At 39.4% G+C, this 20,524-nt stretch overlaps 3 protein-coding genes across 3 annotated transcripts; 2 read left to right on the top strand and 1 right to left on the bottom strand.

Annotated features, from left to right (window-relative positions):
• Nucleotides 1-1,405: 1,405 nt before the first annotated feature.
• On the bottom strand, nucleotides 1,406-4,926 carry LOC115373836 (tetraspanin-13-like). The gene is made up of 6 exons (XM_030072426.1): nucleotides 4,702-4,926; nucleotides 3,446-3,613; nucleotides 2,562-2,642; nucleotides 2,197-2,310; nucleotides 1,967-2,080; nucleotides 1,406-1,793 (listed from the first exon to the last, which is right to left on the bottom strand). The coding sequence occupies exons 1-6, from the start codon at nucleotides 4,762-4,764 to the stop codon at nucleotides 1,719-1,721; spliced, it is 615 nt and encodes a 204-aa protein (XP_029928286.1). The 5' UTR covers nucleotides 4,765-4,926; the 3' UTR covers nucleotides 1,406-1,718.
• Nucleotides 4,927-8,305: 3,379 nt separating this feature from the next.
• Nucleotides 8,306-12,391, top strand: LOC115373700 (asialoglycoprotein receptor 2-like). The gene is made up of 7 exons (XM_030072204.1): nucleotides 8,306-8,366; nucleotides 8,999-9,088; nucleotides 9,187-9,306; nucleotides 9,399-9,584; nucleotides 10,345-10,505; nucleotides 10,883-10,998; nucleotides 12,256-12,391. Exons 1-7 carry the CDS (start codon nucleotides 8,306-8,308, stop codon nucleotides 12,389-12,391), a joined length of 870 nt encoding a protein of 289 aa, XP_029928064.1.
• A 1,759-nt stretch (nucleotides 12,392-14,150) lies between these two features.
• On the top strand, nucleotides 14,151-18,689 carry LOC115373701 (C-type lectin domain family 5 member A-like). The gene is made up of 7 exons (XM_030072205.1): nucleotides 14,151-14,211; nucleotides 14,876-14,953; nucleotides 15,465-15,566; nucleotides 16,368-16,583; nucleotides 17,072-17,229; nucleotides 17,462-17,577; nucleotides 18,542-18,689. Exons 1-7 carry the CDS (start codon nucleotides 14,151-14,153, stop codon nucleotides 18,687-18,689), a joined length of 879 nt encoding a protein of 292 aa, XP_029928065.1.
• The last annotated feature ends 1,835 nt before the right edge of the window (nucleotides 18,690-20,524 follow it).

The following is a 20,524-nucleotide window of genomic DNA, read 5'->3' on the forward strand; positions in this document are numbered from 1 at the left end:
AAGGGTGTGTGGTGGACTATGGTGCTATATTCCCTATGGACTGGGAAAGTTCTGTCACTTTTACCTTTTTGGAAACCTTTGGGAGGTCATAGAATAAAGTCAAAAATGCAGCATAGTCAAGCTGAAAGCCAGGCTGAGTATCTTAACTCCTTGAAAGCTGACATTTGGAAAATGCCTCTGGTTCAGATCTCTCAGATTAAAGAATCTGCACAGACCAGCAGAGAAAAATATTCTGCCGCACTGGCCCTGCAAAGGTTGAAACTCTCAGGTATGTGTCAGGTGTGTGTCCCCAGGTGCGGTCACCGTGACGTCAGTGATTGGCTGTGGCCAGAGGTCCAACACGCCTCAAAGTCTCAGGCTTTGGAGGGCAGAGCAGCAGACGTTTTCTCCCATTTGTGATTTAGTGTGTATGAACTCTTTAAAAACAGTGACAGCAGCCCCCAACCTTTTGTCAAAGTCGCACATTTTGTCACAGTAGCGTAAACTGTAAACACCTAAATGTAAATAAATAAAAAAATATTGCTTTTATGAAATATGAAGAGTAAAGGTAGTCTGCGCTTCCCATCTGCCTCTCCTCAAACGAACCTGAAGATATTTCATGGATCATTCTGGCTTTTGTGGGTTTTATGATTTTTACAAGAAAGATAGAAAAAGATGTAAATATGGGGCCATGAACCCCACTTTATTTGTAGAATGATGTCATCTTGTCTTGCAAAAACAGAAACTTGTAATAGTTTATCGCCATATCTAAATGTGGATGTTATCTCATCTGTCAGTCCGATGCCGAGAATTCAAGGACTTTTGAAAAAAAAAAAAAAAATTGCTGCGTGGAGATTCTGTAAATACCTTCGCTGGCGAACAGGTTGGACTGCCTGCACAGAGTCCAGTCTGCAGAGGAATCTTAACAGCGAGTGCAGTTCCTGCTTGACATCCTGTTTGGGTTACAGGAATGTGTGGGAGTCAAGTGTGGCACCACGTCACCTACTGCGGAGTGAAAACACTTGCTGTTAATTGTGGATCTGCATGGGAGGCACTGAACAACTCATTAAAACACACCATGTACCATGCAAGCGTCCATGTTTGCTTAGGACGAGGAAAATGACCAGAACTCCAGTTTTGAGATACGCCGCATAAACGCGTATGTAAATGTGCTTTACAATATCAAAGAGGAATCATACACATATAAAGAGATAAAACCTGATTAAATACAATTTGTCTTTTGTTTTTAGCACTCGAGCTGCAACAGGTTTGACCTTTACCGGAGCTCAGCATGCCTGGCAGAGCTGAATCTCGGGCCTTGTGACATCCAATACCCCGACACCCAGTCTGCAACAAAGACTCCAGTGTGTGATCGACCGGGAACAGTTTGTCTTGGAATGACGAGTCCACAGCCGATCAGCCAACATAGTCTTGATCCTGCATTTTATTTGCAAAGGGTGTGTGAGGTGAACATACACAATTGCTCCTGACTCTTATCTCTTTGACACAGATCACAATTTAAACAAACAGTTCTCAGATTTCACGTAGACAGAGGCAGGTAATGTTCATGACCTAACTGGCCAAGAGCTTTCATTAACACAAATGGCAAAAAAAAAAAAAAAATTCTATGAAAATAATTCAGAGCAAAAATGAAATATAACAATTTGATACATGCGATTTACAGAGTTAAAAAAAAAAAAATCAGTAGTGCAACATTTGGTGATTTAAATTCTCATTATTTATAGAAAGGCTCCAGGATTTGAACGAGGATCCTTGAGGTTTCTGTATCTGTGGGTCAGCCAAACTCCCAGGATCTGAAATAAAAACAGAATAATAACGGAGTAAATCTCAGGCAGTGTGGATGCTTGTGTTCAGAAAGTGGGAGGTAAAACTGTACCAGAGCAACATCTTCGCCACCAGCAATGTTTCTCACCGAATTCCACGTTTTTAAAGCATGTTAGCGCTGTTGCCATGACATTTTACTGACCTCTGTAAAACTGAAGAAGAGTCCAATGCCACCCACAAAATGCAGCACCTCCCCAGTGTACTCCTCGATGGTTGCTGAGCAGGTCTTACAAGGGCGCTGACTGTGAAAGCAGCTCTAGAGAAGGAGGAAATAAACAAGGAAACTCAACAGTTCCCACTGCTCTCTGAGATCAAGTTGCTGCTGAGGGGGAGGAAAAAAGAACAACTAAAAAATGCAAGACATTTACTTACAGCAGCACACGTGGTGTTGCTTTCGAGATGTGAGAAGCCGCAACAGTCCAGCGTCTTCTCCACATCCCTCTGAGTGGCCTCCGACTTGTTCCATCCGACCTCCAGCAGGTGGTCCTGTGGTCACAGCCAAAAAAAACGATTTAAAAATATCTTTATGTTAATACACTGGCGGTCATGTATCTCTTCAAGTGTAGAAACTCTGCGTGCACTCTAGTATAAAATCACAAATGTGAACATGACGAGCCCTGGTTTATGCAAATAAAACTAACCACCATCACCTCTTAGGATCAGCAACAAACAACCAACACAGGAATAATATTTGATATTTCGGCTTATGTACTTATGTTTAAGTCAAAAATACAAACCTGTTGGTCTTTACTGAGGGCCAGACAAGCACAGGACACTGCGAACTGCACGACGAACACCATGAACAAGATGATCATGTACTGGAGCCAGTTAACGAAACTCAACATGGCAGTAAACGTCCTGAAAAATATCCTGAAACTCGACACTGCCGCTGCTACACAACCAAACAGTAACTGTGTTTGGCTGAGAACAAGCTGCAAACTACATTCTTGTAAAGGGGCATTACACTCAGCTGAAGTGAGGACCCTGCAGACTCAACTGACAAATGTGGAATAAGCATGATAATAAGATGGTTAAGTCTATATGGTTCTCATCGTCAGGTCAACTCACTGATATTTTTCTCTATTTTACCCCCAAACTTACTCCACATTTTTGCCATTTGAGTGTAAATAGTCCTCGTTTCCATTGACCATCTGCAGTATTTTCCATTGTGCAGCTTTTATTGTGAAATTTGGAAATGACAAAAAGTAGAACCAACAAAGAAGAACCAGATTCCTCTTCTCATCTTTACTAACGGAGCTTTTATTGTGAAAGGTTCCACAATCTGCCACTGATCATTTGCTCTCTGTAATGGATGTGATTTAAAATGTAGTCAATTACAATACTCAGACAACAGAAATGTACCTGGGTAAAATTAAAATTACTGACTTAAGAAAAAAAAATACACCAAAGAGCTACTCATTTACAGTAGCATGAGTAAATGTAATTAGTTACTTTCTCTTCCATAAATTGGAACAGATAGTCCAAGCAGTATAGTTTTTTTTTTTTTTTTTAAGCTTTTCTGTTCCTCCTACTTTAGCAAAAAAAATGATGCTCAAAAGGTGACAGACTCATTCCTGCTCTCCTGCAAACAAACCTCACAAACAAACACACTGAAGGATACAAAGAAGAGCAGGACCTGGTGGTGCCTCAGGGCCCCGCAGAGCCCCACGAAGGCCACCAGGAGCAGGAAGACGCCCACGCCGATGACCCCGGCCACCACCCTGATGCTGGTGACCAGGCCGAACCATTTCCCCCCGGCTGCCACTCCGATCAGCAGCAGGCTGACCAGCTGAGGAGCCAAAACAAGCCAGCTTGATGAGAGACGACTACAGGAAGGAAGCAGTCTGAAAGGTCGCAGTCCTGCCAAGGAAGACTGTGGTGCAGGAGCAGGCAGCCATCATGTCGAGTCACTAATACCCCTGTTACTGCACAGTAGGGCTGCATCTAAACTTTTTCATTGTTGATTAATCTATTTTTTTTTTCCAAACTAACCAATGAATCATTTAGTCTATAAAGTGTCAAAAAACAAATGGTCACTGGAAGTTACCAGAGCTCAAAGTGATGTCTTAAAATTACTGCTTTAGTCTGACCAGCAGCTCAAATACATAGATAGACAGATATATAATATAGAGTGCAATGATATGAACAAAAAAGTAAGCAAATCTTAAAATCAGTGCTTTTAGCAGAGCTGCAATCACCAAATGTTTGATATTTTTTTACCTGCAGAATGATTACAACAAATTGTGCACTGCTGAATTAATTAGTTGCTTTTGTCCTCCACCTTTTCATTAACTAATCAATTACTGATCTGTGTGTCTGTGGGATGAAAACCTGCACCTGTTCTAACACTTGACTGACAGTCATTAAACATATTAGTCACTGTGGATCGATTCTCAATAAATTTCCCAGAGGGACAATAATAAAAGGATGCTGGCAGGTGCTGACCGGGGAGTTTTTCTCACTGAGATGAAAAACTAAGCGTCAAATTGTCTGATGGGTGTGGATGTGTAAACAGTGACAGTGCTGATTTTTTTTTTTTGACACACAGTCAGCTCAGTTGACTGTGACGATTTTACAGACACACACACAAGCCAGGCTCCCAGTAATCATTTATCCATGTATCACCTGTGTGTTGCATTTCCACAGCAACGAAACTGGCCAGGAAACACGCAGAGAATGAGGCAAATGCGCTTTCTCTGTTAAAATAACAAGTTCACTGGTATACATAACACTGCTCTATAATAAAGACGCGGAAGACTGGACAAAGATCTGTCATGTTTACAGTGGCGCAATAGTTGCACAGTTTTACAGTGTCTGGAGAGATGCCCTACACGGCTTGAACCTACATATGGTAACAAGAGGGCGATGCCTACTCACCACATAGAGCACATTGAGAGCGCAGAGGGAGTTCTTGGTGCAAACGAAGCCGCCGCAAACCATCGCTGCTCCTAGATTAGTTTTTACTAACTACTTCTGTTTCTAGAGTTCCCCAGTTTTCCCGACACGACAGGAGAAAACACTTCTTTAATCATAAACCTCTGTGGTCAGGTGTCTGCTTGGCTTCCTGCCGCGCAACAGGTACAGACGCCTTAATTTTTTACCCACCCGCATTCAGCCTCTGATTGGCTAACCCTAGTCTTAACCAATCAAACCAACAGAGGCAACGACTTCTAGCCAATCACAGGCAGAGTAGGGCGGGTCTTTTCAGAATGCGGGTGGGAGAAAAAATAAAGTGGTAAGCGCCAATACAGCAGCGTTTCCTGATGAGTCTGCACACTGATTGGTCAATTGTCTCAAAGTTGTAACTCGAAGTTAGAAATTATCCCCCTCCGACCTTCCTGCGAATAATTCCATCGTGTTGTGTCACTGAAACCTCAGATCCATGAGATGAATCACTCACTCACTCACTCACACTCACACTCACACACACACACACACACACACACACACACACACACACACACACACACACACACACACTTCAGAGGTTTTATTAGTGAGAATATGAGGTGGAGCTATATGTTTTCAGCAAAGGCATCATTGCATTTACAAGATATTTATGTGCTAAGGGGTTAGGTTTTGCTGGATTTTGCTCATTTAGTTGATTTTTTATTTTCAATTGATCTTGCTGTAAGTTTTGTTTAAAAAAAAGATCAGGACTATTTTGAGGCGAATTGCACAAGATCAAGTCTGCATCCATATTTGCGGTATTTTGTGAAATAATGCTCCATTTTCTAAAACTATAAATATGCAAATGCAAAAACTCATTCAGTGGGAACTAAACTTTGCCTTCAGACATCGCACACACAAGCCATCAAATTCACACACACTAGACTTAACACACTGCTGAGGTAAGTCCAAAACACTGCTGTAAAAACCTGGTACTGCAATGAATAATGGCGCCTATGTCACCCTCTCACCTCAGGGCCTCTTTACATAATAAACACAATATAAAGACACAAAACATGTATACTGTATGTATACATCTAGCCTACTGTAGCAGAATAACCTGATATCGATTAAAAATGCAGCCGACAGACGAATAATTTCCATATGTTTACAAAAATAAACAAATTTAAAAATCAATCAGTGAGTAAATACATTCATAAAAAACTAAAAGCAGGTCAGCGTCCTGTCTCTGGGCCAGGTCAGGCCAAAAAGCTCCTTGTGTACCTTCTCCACCCCTGGCAAGCCACAGCCATAATATCTAAACAAGCCTTGTTCATGGCCTGGAAGAAGGGTTTTGGCGACAGACCTTCCTCCACCATGCTGGAAAAATAAAACTCCTCTATGGGGTTGAATATTCAGGGAGAAAGGTGTTGCTGAAACTTGGGTTTTCAGTGAACAAGTGTTGAACCAGAGCAGATGAGTGAAGACTGACACTGACACAAACCTCCTCAATGGTCTTTCGAAGTCAAATAAAGGTTGATTATTATTATTATTATTAATAATAATAATAACAATAGCAAATCTAGATAATGTGTGAAAACAGGGACACAGGTTTGGGAGATGTGTGGCTTTCGGTAGGTGACGTTATGGTTTGGGATGTCGAGTTAATTGGCCCAGTTATGGTGTGTAAGTGATCCATAAAAAAACTGTAATAGCCCTTTATCACAAGATTCACAATAAAACGTAGGCCTACTGTTTCTCTGACTGTCCATCTGGTCCTGTTTTTTTTTTTTTTTTTTTTTTTTTTTTTTAAAGGTTTTGTTCATTAAGTTGTATTTTTCATCTATATTCATGATAAGCTGAATGTTCCTATTCTCAGAAGTTGTCACAGTTTTATGTAATATACATTATAATTTTTTAACATTTGTAGCCGCACCAGGAATCTACCAATTCCAGTGGGATCCACTTGAACCTAATTTTTGGCCTCAGAAATATATCTCAGTTTTGTTTTGCTCCACCTGAAGGATCAGCATTTCATGTTTCTTTTGGAAAACTCAACCGTCATATTTCATAAAATCTAATTACTGTAATCTTGTCAGATATAATTTGGGCCCATGAGGCATGAGCAGTGCAGTTTTATCAAGTCATGAGTCAGCAGGGGGCAGAAACAGGGTGTAGATGTGGACGCCTCAGGAGCTGGTCCTCAAATCTGCCTTAAAATTATTATTTTTTTCTATTTGATAACCATAAGCTCTCTAGTTTGGAGTCAATCACAGGTTTGGGTTCACAGTGAAACTTTTACGGTTAAAATTGTGACATTGATGTTTTCAGATTGACAGGCAAGGTGTGACCCTGCAGCAGCTGTCAGGATAAAGGAGAGGGAGCAGGAGTCATCATTCTCTTTCTCGCTTTACACTCACTGTATTTCAGTTCCAGCTTCTCTGTGCACTAAAGATGCCTTTTCTCTCAGAATATGTGCAAAGACCAGACATGACATTAAAGTCTGGACTGATGAGGATGTTTGAAAGACAATCTTGTTACGTAGTAGTTTTGGCAGGACCCATACGTGGACCCAGACACAGAGCGGATGTAAAAATGAGGGATTTGTTGTAGATGGTGATGAGGTCAGACTGTGGAGGCAGGAGGGTTGGAGTCCCGGTGCATCATGGATGTTGGAGAGCGAGCAGAGGCTGAGGCTGTGCAAGTAGAGGGCTAGGCAAGCGGAGGGATCCTGGGCCCAGAGATACACCGGGTTAAACCCAGGAGGCACGAAGGCAACATGGAGAAATATCTTAAGGAAACAGTGGAGCGGCCAAGAGAGTCGCTTCCACTGCAGCAGGCTGAAAAAATCTGGCGATGAGTGGAGGCAGTGCCGGCATTCTCATACTGTTGGGCTGATGAGTTGACTGAAGGCAGGTGAGGAGGTGAAGCAGGAGTCTGGGAGAGAGAGAGACGCTAGCCATGCCCTCGACACACACACACACACACACACACACACATAGACCCAGAGACACAGTGACAAACAGGGGAAGACAAGAACACAAGGGAGACAGAGAAACTCAAAGAAACACAAGGAAAAAGTAGAGTCACAGCCGGAGACTTGACAAGTCTTAATATATCAGGGTGACAGGACTGCTGAAAGTGAAAAAGGAGCTGGCATGTGACAAAGACAATCAGTACATGTTATTCCCCCTCCAAAGCCACCATGTGGCCACCATGGAAAAAGGTCTGGAGAGCTGCACTGTTAACAATTTCATCATTTTAACTGTATTTCAGTGTGTTTAGCTTTCTGTCTGGTCTATGCTGCAATAGGCCCTGACCTCGTAAAAGGATCAAAACTGTAGGAAAAAATGAATACGTGAGTGAGATAATAATATTAGCAGGAACATAGGCAAATTTATCATCAGTGTCGTAATGCATCCTGTCAAAAAGAAGAACTACATGGTTGCAGGAAGAGGCCGCTCTTTCTGTGTCATTGTGTGACAGAAAAACATCTTCTGGATACTTGAAAGACTAAAATTAAAGCTGTCATAAATGAATGATCCCATGTTTGCTGAGAGAAGGTGAATGCTGTTCATGACGGCTGTGAAGAATGGAGGAAGAACTTAATTACGCCTCAGTGAATTTCAAGTATAATGGTGCTTCTACACAGGGTGAGTAATCTCTTTACTTTAGGGCCTTTACTGGGCCACTGTCACGTATTTTTAAGTGTTCGAATGTGTACTATGACACAGTAGTATGACATTATGAAAAACAACAGTTCAGCAAATCAAGTTTTTAAAAAAATGATTATATACAGGCTTAAGTAGAAAAATCCACCCTAAAATTGTGTAACTGCTTTATTATTATTATTATTATTTATTTTTTTTACTTTTAGTGGTGTACTTTGCATGTCTGGACTTATTTGTTTAATGTTGCATTTTCTCATTCCTAGAGAAGAAAACAGGCCAAGCATAGAAGATATGATGCATTTTTTCTTTCACCAATCTATTTATCAACTGTAAAGATCAGGTTTTGAGGTCAATCCTTCAAAGTCAAACAGGAGGTTTCCATCTTAGACCTTCCAGTCTGCACAGATGTTTAAAAAAATCACCCACTGTCCAGTATAGACTTTTTATTTTACGACAAATAAGGGATAGGGCAGAAAGTGAGCATCTCAGTACCTGGTGAAGTAATTATCAAGTAAATGATACTGAACAACAACCTTATTAACACCCTGCAGATTTATTACACTTGTTCAGAGTTATGGGCTTCACTGTTGATCATCTGCCTTCCATTTTTTCAGAGAAACACATAAATTATGTGGAAAACACGATCTACGGTGAGGTGAAGATGCATGAGCAGACATGGGATGACACCCCTCCAATCATATCAGGTTATCTGAAGTTTGTAAAGACAGCTCAAATGAATTATGATGTTTATGTGCCAGAGGTGACTTTAAATGGTAATTTGATTGGTTGCTGTTTTTGGTAGAAAACAGGAAGACAGCTCCATCTTCTACTCCTCTTCAGGTGGCGGCGGCTTGTTTGGGGATTCTTTGTGTCGTCCTGATATCAGTCATCGTCCTCCTCACCGTCTACTACAAGTCTGCATGTATGTCTGTCTTTCTATGCCATGACGAGCAGTCTGACACTAACATGCGAGTGGAAATGTGATGGTTTCTCCTCCGCCTACAGTGGAAGCAGCTACCTCTGAGAGCCGCATGCATTACAACAACTTGACGGCACAAAATCAGCAGCTGTGGGCCGAGAAGACCAGCTTGGAGCGACAGACAAAGGAACTTACCAGAGAGAGAGACGCCCTCAACTGGACTGTTGGGATCATCCTCGAATATGACAACTTCTCAGTAAACTCCTACTGCTCACAAAAAGGTGAAAATGTATATAAAATGTATGTCAAAGTCTTTCCCAAAAGAGAACAAAGTTATCTGTTTATCCATGGTCTATTTAGGCTTGACTGGGCCTGCTGGGCCAGCAGCCGACAACTGACTTCTGTCATATGGACAGGATATTGGTATCAATCAGTATCAGCTTTAAAAAGCAATGTTATATCAATCCAATATTATTTTTATTGCTGATGTTTGGCTGATTGTGGAATTGGCATTTGTGTGACCTTTTTTTTTTTTTTTTTTTTCCTAGTGATTAGTTTTATAAAAACCTGTCAAATTAATAACAGAGTAGCCACAGAGGTCTTTTTTTGGAGAAAAAAATTCTTAAAACAGATTATCTAAAAATTTTAGCGTCTTTTGCACTTGCCTACACTTCCTACTTCCTACTTCCTTCACCAAAAAAAAAAAAAAAAAACATTCAGCATCAGTAGAAGCTGTTATGGGTGGGAAGTTATCGGACATTGGCTGAAAAAAAAGTGCATTTTGTGAATTTTACATTTTCATTTTACTTTCATTCAATTTTTTATTTTGGTGGTATTCTTGCTCAAGTCCATTGCTGTTGGTGGTTTGTCTGAGAGTTTTTTTTTTTTTTTCTCATGGCTTAACCTTCCTGGCTAGACCTTTCTGGTAAAATACATTTTTAATTTCAGTGGGACTGATTGGTTAAGTAGAGGTTGATTTAAAGAAAAAAAAAACAAACAAACACTTATGGAATTGGTTTCTGCTTCTTGTTTTGTACACAGTGTGTAAACCTTGCCTGGAGGGCTGGGAGCTGTTTCAGTCCAGCTGTTACTTTTTTACAAAGCAGAATTTTTCTTCCCTGTGGAAGAACTGGACGGAAAGTCAACAGCACTGCAGAGAATACAAGGCACATTTGGTGGTGATCGGAAGTGAAGAGGAGCAGGTACACAAAACTAAACATTTATACACTGCAGGAGATGCATGAAATCCATAGCAGTTGTTTTTGTTTTGTTTTGTTTTGTTTTGTTTTTTGTCTCTGTATGTGTCCTGTAGCAAGACAATTACCACCACTGCTGGTGAAAACAAAAACTTTTTTTTTTTTTTTTGACATTGCAACCTGTACTGAAACTATAATTTTGAACAAAAAAGGGACAGAGGTATCGAACCAAAACTAAACCCCCAAACACTGCTGCTACAAAACAGTCACAAAGGAAACACTGGCTGTGACTAACTGCTGTTAAATATTGTAAGTGTGTATCACATGGCCTGATAAAAAATACTCGAGGATGGAGAGACTGAGCAGCTGTATCTTATACGCAGGAATTCATCAGTAACCACAGCACATGGTACCATGACGACCTGCATGGTTACTGGACTGGCTTTTCAAAGATGGATGGAGAATGGCGGTGGGTCGATGGAAGCTCCACCAATGTGACGTAAGCACCACGTCCTACAGTAACACACACACACACACACACACACACACACACACACACACACACACTTATACACACACACAAACACACACACAAACACAATGAGAATCAGAGTGTCTGAAATATGCATTGACAATATTCAGGGTTTTTTCTTCCATATAAAATTCAGAGGCATCAGCCGTTCTTAAATTTCGTGCACTGGTGGGATTAAACATGCTCTTAGAGTTACTGTAGGAATGCTACAGAAATATTATAAGTGGCTGTGTGTTTGTGTGTGTTGCAGTTATTACAGGAATACCACAGAAATATTACAGGTTGATTACCAAGGACGCATTTTAATACCAGGTGGGAACAGAGCCAGTGTCACTTTTAGAGCCAGTCACTTTTAGAGCCAGAATCACAGTAAAGGTTGCCATTCTGATACCAGAGGAAGTTCAAGCGTGAACTTCTGTGACTTGAACTTGAGACAAGAAGAAACCAGAGGACTGGCAGCCTCTCCCTGCCTCTAATTTAATTTAGTTGGTGTGACACTGGGTCCAGTTTGCAGTGAAATCTGTAGGGCAGCACTAAATACAAAGAGGGCACTGATATTCCTGAGCACACTCCCACCCCCTGTGCCCACTTTTGAAAAAATTGTCAAAATATTCACTCAGTGGCGACTTTATTAGGTACATCTGCACAATCTAATACAATCCAATACACCTGTTCTGCCATAAAGTTTCCTTCTCTGCTGCCTTTAACGCTCAGGTTTTGTTTTTGTCACAGTAATAGAGGTGCTCATAGTTAGTGCTGCTGTTGTACTGGACTGTATTTTATTGAGAGCTGTTTCCAATATTATGTCCCCCCCATGTAAATTTATACTGGGAGGACAAAAAAAGAGAAACACCTCTCAATGTAAAGTCACCCAGTACAAGACCTCTGTGAACTACAACCTCAATAATAAACATAATTAAATTTACACATTTACACAATGTCAACAAAAACTGAACATTATAAATTTTGTTAAAAGGTAAAATTTATGGTTGCATTGAACTGCTGAGTGTATCTGCTAATACCACAACTGAGTTAAGCGGGTAATTTTATCACTACATGTGGAGTAGAAACCATGTTTTCAATTTTTCACAATAGGTTACTTATATGTTACGTTAATCAGCCAGCCTAGCTTTTGATTATATTCACATTTCAGCGAGCTGTATTGTTCTGTCCTGAGAAAAGTAAAGCTTGACCTGCATGTGAGGTCATCTTTCTCCTCACCAGATACTGGATGAGCGCAAAGCTCGGCTCCTGCATGCTAACTGTGCCACAGAAAAACCTCCTGGACAACTGGGACAAAGTCGGCTGTGACATGAAGAACCGCTGGATCTGTGAAACCAAAGCCTTGATCAAGTCTTAGTAGGGAGCCATTACTAACACAAAGCATTTACTGCAGGTGACATGTGACACTTGATCTGGCAAAATGAGTGCTAGTCATAAAGTAAAACTCATTATAGAGAACCATTAAAGTTAGCCTATTAGTTATTTGAGCCTTATGATAAATATCTTCACTGAATTTTGTAATTAACCCCCCAAAACCTTTTTGATATCAGTTGTCCCCATTGTCTAAAATTTCCAGGAAAATTATGTTACAGGGGAAAAATGGTTGATTTTCAGATCATTTTCTTTCTTTCTTTCTTTCTTTCTTTCTTTCTTTCTTTCTTTCTTGTTTTTAGTTTTTGAGACTCTGATTGCTTAATTTCAGGTCATTTTCTTGTTTTTTTTGGCTTTCTTCTTTTTCTTTTTTGTTGGAAATTTTCAGGTTATTTTCTTGTAACCTTTTATTTGACCTCAGGTATTTTTAGCTCTCTCAAAAAACTTCCCTCTGCCAAACACAACCACACCTGTATGTTAGAGCCGCTGACAGATCACATGAAATTGCAGAGGGGAAAACATAATTCCCACAAGAACCTTGATTCATAAGGGGGACCATGTTTTATTTAAGGGGCTGTTTAAGTAGTGAACAATTTTAATTGCAGCTTTGTTTAAATTGGTTTAGATTTAAATTGGTTTAAATTGCTGAGGTCAAATTGACCCTAAAGATAAAAGGTGTTAGAAAATGTATTAATTAAAATTTAACAGGAGGGTTAAATAACTTTTTCTCATACCTAATATATATTTTATTTTTACTTTGCATGCATGAAGGTGGATATGAGCATGCTGACGGAAAGACAGGACTGGTTCTGTATTATGCAGTGTGGTCCACTCTGTATTGCTTTTACCACTTCAGGTGTTTGTGTTTGACAGCATAGCATTAATGTTTTTTTTGTTTTTTGTTTTTTTGGAGCATGAAATGCAGAGTAAATTGCTATGCAAGCAGTGTATGCTGTTATATTAATCCCATGTATGTGTATATATACAGTGTATATACAGTATATATGTGTTTGTGTATGTATGTATGTATGTATTTAGTATTTACTTATTTACTTTTTCTTTATGCTTGTATTCAGTTCTACAGAGTTCTAGCAGAGTATGTTATCAAGACACAATACTCAATACGCAAATCATTTGGCTGGATTATGGAGTAAGGAAAGTTTGTATATAGCATACTGAATAGAGCAGAAAGCGAATTAAACTATTTACATATAAGCATTTATTATTATTTTTTATATTAGTAGCAGTATGCTTACTGTAGTTGTGTTAGCAGCAGCAATAGCAGTGGTGGTAGTCGAAGTTGTGTGGTCGTCATAGTACTGCTAATGGTCTAGTAGTAGTACAAGTGCTCTTTTGTACATGACTAGATGTTGTAATCTGCTTATATTCACACATAAATTAAATTCTGAGGCACAGAATTGATACTGAATCAGTCTTTCTTTTATACTACGCTGACATGTTGTTTATGTGGACACTGATCGTCAGGGATAAATGCAAGTAAATAACAATTTGCCTCTCTTGCATCATGTTTTGTGGTGTGCAGCAAAATGTGTTCACTGACGTCACGATTGGAGCATATTTCAGTCGACGCAAAGCACAAGAAAAAGAGGAACTATTAATTTCCTCTGTGGTAAGAGAGTGAATTTTGGTCCAGTCCTTTCCTTCTAAGACAGAGCCACCTGTTTCTGTTCGATCTCATGTTGTGTGCGGCTGAAAGTACAAGCTGCGACAAGCAAATTTTAACAATGGAGGAAGAGGTCAATTATTCCACTGTGGTTTTCAGAAATAATGGCCCAACACCAATCAGTAAGTGCCTGCATCTTTATTAACTAAAAATAGTTATGGTATACCTAGAATTTGAAATCAATGCACAAGGTTAATTCTGTGTGTGTGTGTGTGTGTGTGTGTGTGTGTGTGTGTGTGTGTGTGTGTGTGTGTGTGTGTGTGTGTTTCTTTTTCTTTTTTTGTAATTCATAATCAATCTTGTTTTACAGTACTTAAGTTTTCTGTAAGTTCTCCGAGTGGCAGGAAGTAATAAAATTCTGTCTTTTTTAAGATGATTTGCCATACCATTAAATGTATCTACGTCACTATGAATGCCAAAAGATTACACCGTGTTGATTTTCTAGTATTTGTATAGCAAAATCACATTATATTAACATCCTGGAAAGTGGTTGCCTCCTCATAAATAGAACATGTACAAAAAAAAAAAAAAAAAAAAAAATCCTTCTAATGAAACCATGACAGGATTTTGAAATGCATCATATCTCTGCTTCCACCCGTCAAATAAAACTGTACTTTGCTTCTACCCCACTGGTTCACACATTTGAATGACTTTTCTCTACATTATTCCCATGCTAAAACAAACAATACCAAAGCACTTTTTTTTTTTTTACGTCAAATCCATTTCAGTGTACTTTCAGTCATTACTTGAACTGTATCTCATCTAGCTTTTCTTCCCAATATCTAGAGAAAAAAGAAGACGAGACAATCTATGCTGAAGTTAAAAAGAAAGGAGATGCTGCTGATAAAAGTACCCCTGTGCCAAGTATGTTACAGAAAACTGACAAGTACTGCACCTTCCTCTCATTTGCAACAGTTTGGTTGTTGTACATCATCATCTGCTACATCATTCATGGAAACCCAGAAAAAAAACTTTAAAATATGAGGGCCTTCTCTTAGTGGTTTGAAATTTTGAATGACTTAAAGTGCATTTTTACAACAAATTATCCTGCCATGTTGATGTTTGCCTTTTACAGGTTAATTTTAGTAACTGTATTTCATATTGACCAATAATTTTCCTCACTCTGTGGCACATTTATGCATTTCCTATGTGGGCTTTGTGTGTATCTATTGGTTCAGTCTCACGAAATGAGGAAAAACACAGGTACACGTACTGCTTAGGCTCTGGTGTGCAAGTGTTCATCAAGCGTGTGTGCCAGGGCATTACAATGCAAAAAGACAGCAACACTTTGATGCAGCCGTTTGATTGCTGATAATGAATGACTTGATTGAGTTCTCATCATGATTTCAACATGAGATCTTATCGTTACCAGCAGATGGTGGAACAGCTGCACACATTAGGCGCTTTCGGCTGCTGGCTGCATGCTTGGGGATAATTTGTGTTCTTCTGGTGGCAGCCATCATCACCATCATCCACTGTGAGTTCTGAGTTCAAGACGCCGTGTAAACTCCATCAAACTATCTGAATTATTTAAAGCTGCATCGGGCCATTATGCATGCGGGTATGGCTCCAAACGGCAGCGAAGGGTTGCTGAAATTTCTGAACCTCCATTCCAGGTCATGTCATATGTACTAAAAAAAAGGAAAATTGGAGTATAACTTAATTAGGGCTATAGAATGCACTGTGCATGGGTTGTAGCTGCAATGTGTTTGAGCTCTGTTCTCAGCCATGCAAATGCATTTGTAACTCTGCAGTGAGCGCTTTAGACTTTTTGGACGTTCCTTTCGGCAATCCACTGCTTTTTTTTTTTTTTTTAGTAAAGGTCATGGGTCATCAGTAAGATGCATGATGACCAACCAGAAGACTCACTTTATAGAGATGAGAGAGGCAGAAGATGCAACACTGGTGAATGCAGCTTTGACTAGACAGAGTGCTTGTTTGCTGCTGTTTTGGAGGCTGTTATTGATGTATTTTATAGATCTAAAATATGCATATATATTTTCTAAAACCAGAATTTAATGTGGGTAAATAGCGCAAATCAATATTGTCTTAATTTGGGGGAATATTGTGTGATAATTTTCTGACTTGCTGCCCTACTTTATGATGTAGACACATAAGAGAAGTGTATTTTTAAAATAAATATACTGCTGAGTGCAGATTTAATATCTATATATATGCTTTCAGGGTGAGTGTTAAAATAATGTTTGCTTCTCTGACCTCAGCAAATGCACCTGCTGACTGATTGGTACTTACATGTGGTTTCTCCTTCTCACCATAGTCGGTGTGGTAGTTACTGAACAGAGGGCAAACCTCAGCAACCTCACAGCACAAAATGTGGAGCTGAGGACGGAGGGGACGGTCTTACAGAGACGGATAGGAGAGCTGAGCAGAGAGAAAGAGGAGCTGAACAGAGCGAACGACGGTCTTAACTGGACGCTGGGTGTCATCTTTGGATCTGACAGCTTCCCGGTAAAGAAATACTGCCCACAGAGAGGTGAGTGTTTTTATTGCAAATGAGAGCATGAACAACTGAGAGCCTCTGTCTCGCTCCATCTGCATCGTCAGTGTTAGTGTTAGGATGTTTGTGCCGTCTCCTATTTTGCATTTTCCACTGAGCTAAAGGGGATAACATGTTGGAGGCCATTTTACTCTGTTGGCCACTAGTTTATTGCCAGAAAATGTGAATGTTTTAGCTGAGAACAGTACCCTCCTTCTTATTTTGTGCCATAAAGCAATCTTGCAGAAAAAAAATTAGTGGCAAACACATAAAAATGCTGCATAGAGGCTGATGGAGATTTCTCAGATTTCTCAGCAATGGCTGTGATTGTGGTTATAATGTATAAAAATGAATGTGGTGATACCATATTGAAGTTAAATGTAACATACAGCCCTATCAGTGTATGTAGAGGCATATCTACAGTAAGGTGGACTGTTTGCTCCAGACTAATCTTGTTGTATTTCTCTTCTCACTGAACGTCAAAGGACAGTGCAACCGCTGTCCAAAAGGGTGGCTTCTGTTTCAAGAAAGCTGCTACCTTTTCTCCGTTGATGATGACGTTTGGAGGTCGTGGCACGACAGCCGTTTGTTCTGCCAAGAGACCGCAGCAGACCTGGTCATTATTGGAAGTCTACAGGAACAGGTGACTTCTACAAAACAATTCAAAATTATTCCCCCTTTTTTTTTTAAAAAAGAAAAAAAAAAATCAGAGTTTAGAGTAAATTAATTTAGATTTAAGCCTGGATTTCAAATGTGTCTTTTGTTTCCTGGAAATTTAATTTTTTTGGAGACGTTTTCATGTTTGATCAAAATTGCTGCGTACATTGTTGAAAGTATACATGTTCTTGACTGCCACGGTATCGTATGCTTTTCAGGAATTCATCAATAATCACACTGAGTACTACTATAATTCTCGTGGCTTCTGGATTGGTTTGAGTAAAACTGAGGACAACAAATGGCTCTGGGTTGATGGAAGTAATCAAACTCTGGGGTAAGAAAAAATGTTTTCTGCAACAGTGAGCAAACAATTAATTCCTCAAGAAAGATTCAGTTTACTCAGCAGAACATCATGACCCTTATGCCTTTCTGGCAAATCACAGGTCAAGGTTAAAGACTCTGTTCCTGGTCTTTTTTTTTTTTTTTTGGAGTCACATTATTCCTCTGCTTTGTAAAAGTGCAACAAATGTATCCCCATCACACTGGCTACTACTACTGTGCTGTTGTTTTAAACTGCATATACTATAAACTATAAAACCCCATCTTCACTTTGGAAAGGACCCACTTTAAAAAAGTACACTCTGTCAAAAAAAGTACGCAAAAAAAAAAAAGGCTTTACAAACCTTTTGAGTGCTCCTTACACTGTCACCAGCCAAGCCAAAAGAAAATATAACTATGAAAAACAAATGAAAACTTGCTGCAGTGTTGTTCCATTGCCAGTAAAGGATTAAAGCCACTTCAAGAAGCCTAACACACATTTTTTAGGGTGAGCGCCGAGCCCCAGTCGTCGTTACATGAGGCTCCTGTGTGTCAGGAGTCCACGTGAAAGCCGCCCTGCTGACTTTCTTATCGTCATCACAAATCCCAAAGACACTTGTCCACATCTGAGAAACCTAACAAATACAGGAGGTGATGCCTTTTACGTTTCACGAGCAGAGATTGTCACAAGTGAAAACAACTTAGATTTACTTGTACACATAACCCAAAGGTGACAGAGATTGTGTTTCATTTCCTATTTGTCAACTTGAAATTGCCACAGGAAAAAGTGAGTCTGTTGGCCACATCAGCAGCTGATGTTTGCTCCTCTGGCATTTTGACAAAGTGCATTACAAAAACACGGTTTTAAAGTGGCAATATCACTATCATCTTTTGACGTCTACTGACAAACATTTTTTTTTGGGTGGGGTGGGGGGTGAATTGCTGTTAAAGGCTGTGATGTTCATGTTTTGTGTTTGAAGGTACTGGAAGACAGAGCCTGATGTTAAACCAAATTACTGCACGCTGTCGATCCCGGGGAGGGATCCCACGGTCAGCTGGGATGAATCTCGGTGCTGGGTGGTAAACAAGTTCATCTGTGAAAGTAAAGTCCTCTTCAAGTCTGATTAGTTGGACTATGCTTGTTATCTGAATTTATTTTTGCCCACATTCGTTCGTGAATGTGAAAAGTTAATTTCCAAAATACTATACCCATTCCGTCTTATATAATCAAATATATAGAATATTTCTAAAAGATAATCCATCAAATGTAGAGGTGTTACATCAGCTCTCACTACACTTGCCACATTATTGCCACAGTTTCGTCAAAATAAGTGTCCTCTGCATCAAAGGTCTGTAAATTGCTTCCTGTCCTGTGATGAAATAATATTTGTCGCTGTGACCATCCGGCTGCATGTGATTTATTTCAGAGCACAAGTCTCTGTGTTCGTATCACGCAGCGCTGGCTCACAAATCTTTCCAACGTTACATAAGAATGGGGCAAGACATGTTCTGTTAGAGTTCATGACCCAACTTCATTGTGTTTCATTGCACTTGTGATTTATTTTTTTTTTTTTTTGATCAGTATGTATGTCCTTACTACTTCACGATCACGTCACTTGTTTTTTTATGGTTTGTTGAATTAAATGTTAAATTAAGATCTGTGCAGTTCCAGTTGTCTGATTAAAAAAAACAACATTTCTCTACTGACGGGAGTTCTTATTGTGTATGACCCTGGATATGGACATTATCTAAATTCCTAAAATGTGAATGTTTCAAGATGGTTTTGATAAAGATTTGTACCTTTGTACATGTACATGGCATGTGTTATACCTGAGACATAATACATTTTAGTAGTGCATAAAAAAAACTAGCACATAAAAAAAAAAAAAAATCTTGGCATTTCTATACACATCTATAGTTAATTGAGGAAGTCCTGAAAGACCACATTACTACATCCTCCAACGAACGACAAAGTTGCCTAATGATGCTTGATGACTACATTAGTCATAATAAATCATGGTCTTAATGCCTAGCAGCTTATCTGAGAGCAGAGGGCTACAAACAAGCTTATCAAGGTTACTATGGAGTTGTTGCATTGAAAACTATTATCATTCCTTTGGAAAATGGTTGGGAATGAATGAAAACATGGAGATTTTTTGGAGACAAGAACCAAATTCTGAACTGATAAAGCAAACTTAGACGATGATATCAAGAAACTTTACTTTTAAGGCGAGGTTTACAAAATATGATAAGGTCTAACACTCAGAGGTGTAAGGAGCGCTATAAACTGCTACTCAAGTAGAAATACTGTTACTTTACTTTAGTAGAAGTTGTACTGTAAAAATTCACTGCAGTAAAAGTGAAATGTGGCTCATAAAATGTGCTGGGAGTAGAAGTGACTGAGTTCCTTTTTCCAAACAGTAACTGTTACCTGTGTTTTTTCCCCCATGCAGTTAGAAAAGGAGGAAAGAACATGCTTCAAACTACATTTTTAAAGGTGCATTATGCAAAACTGCAGAGGGTTGACTGAAGTGAGGGCCCTGTGGACTCAGCTGACAAATGAGGAATAGGCACAAGATGGTTGAGTCCACACCTGCTCCACATTTTTTCACCAGCTGAGTCTATACCGTCCTTGCTCTCATTGCCCAATTGCATTTTTTTTCTATTGTGCAGCTTTTATAGTGAAATTTGGAAATGACAGAAAGTAGAACCAACAAAGAACCAGATTCTCATCTTTACTTACTGAGCTTTTATTGTGAAAGGTTCCACAATTTGTCATTGATCATTTGTTCTGTCATGGATGTGACTCAAAATGTAGTTTCTACCTCTGCCAACAATTCTTAATTTTGTTTCAAGATGAAATGAACGATTTGAAAAAATAAAATAAAATGAAATGAAATAAACAAAAACCTGCCACTTATCAAAATATTGCTAAAATGAAAGTAAGGCAAGTTATGGATAAT

Source organism: Myripristis murdjan, chromosome 16, assembly GCF_902150065.1.
Source record: "Myripristis murdjan chromosome 16, fMyrMur1.1, whole genome shotgun sequence".
NCBI classification, from domain to species: Eukaryota; Metazoa; Chordata; class Actinopteri; order Holocentriformes; family Holocentridae; genus Myripristis; species Myripristis murdjan.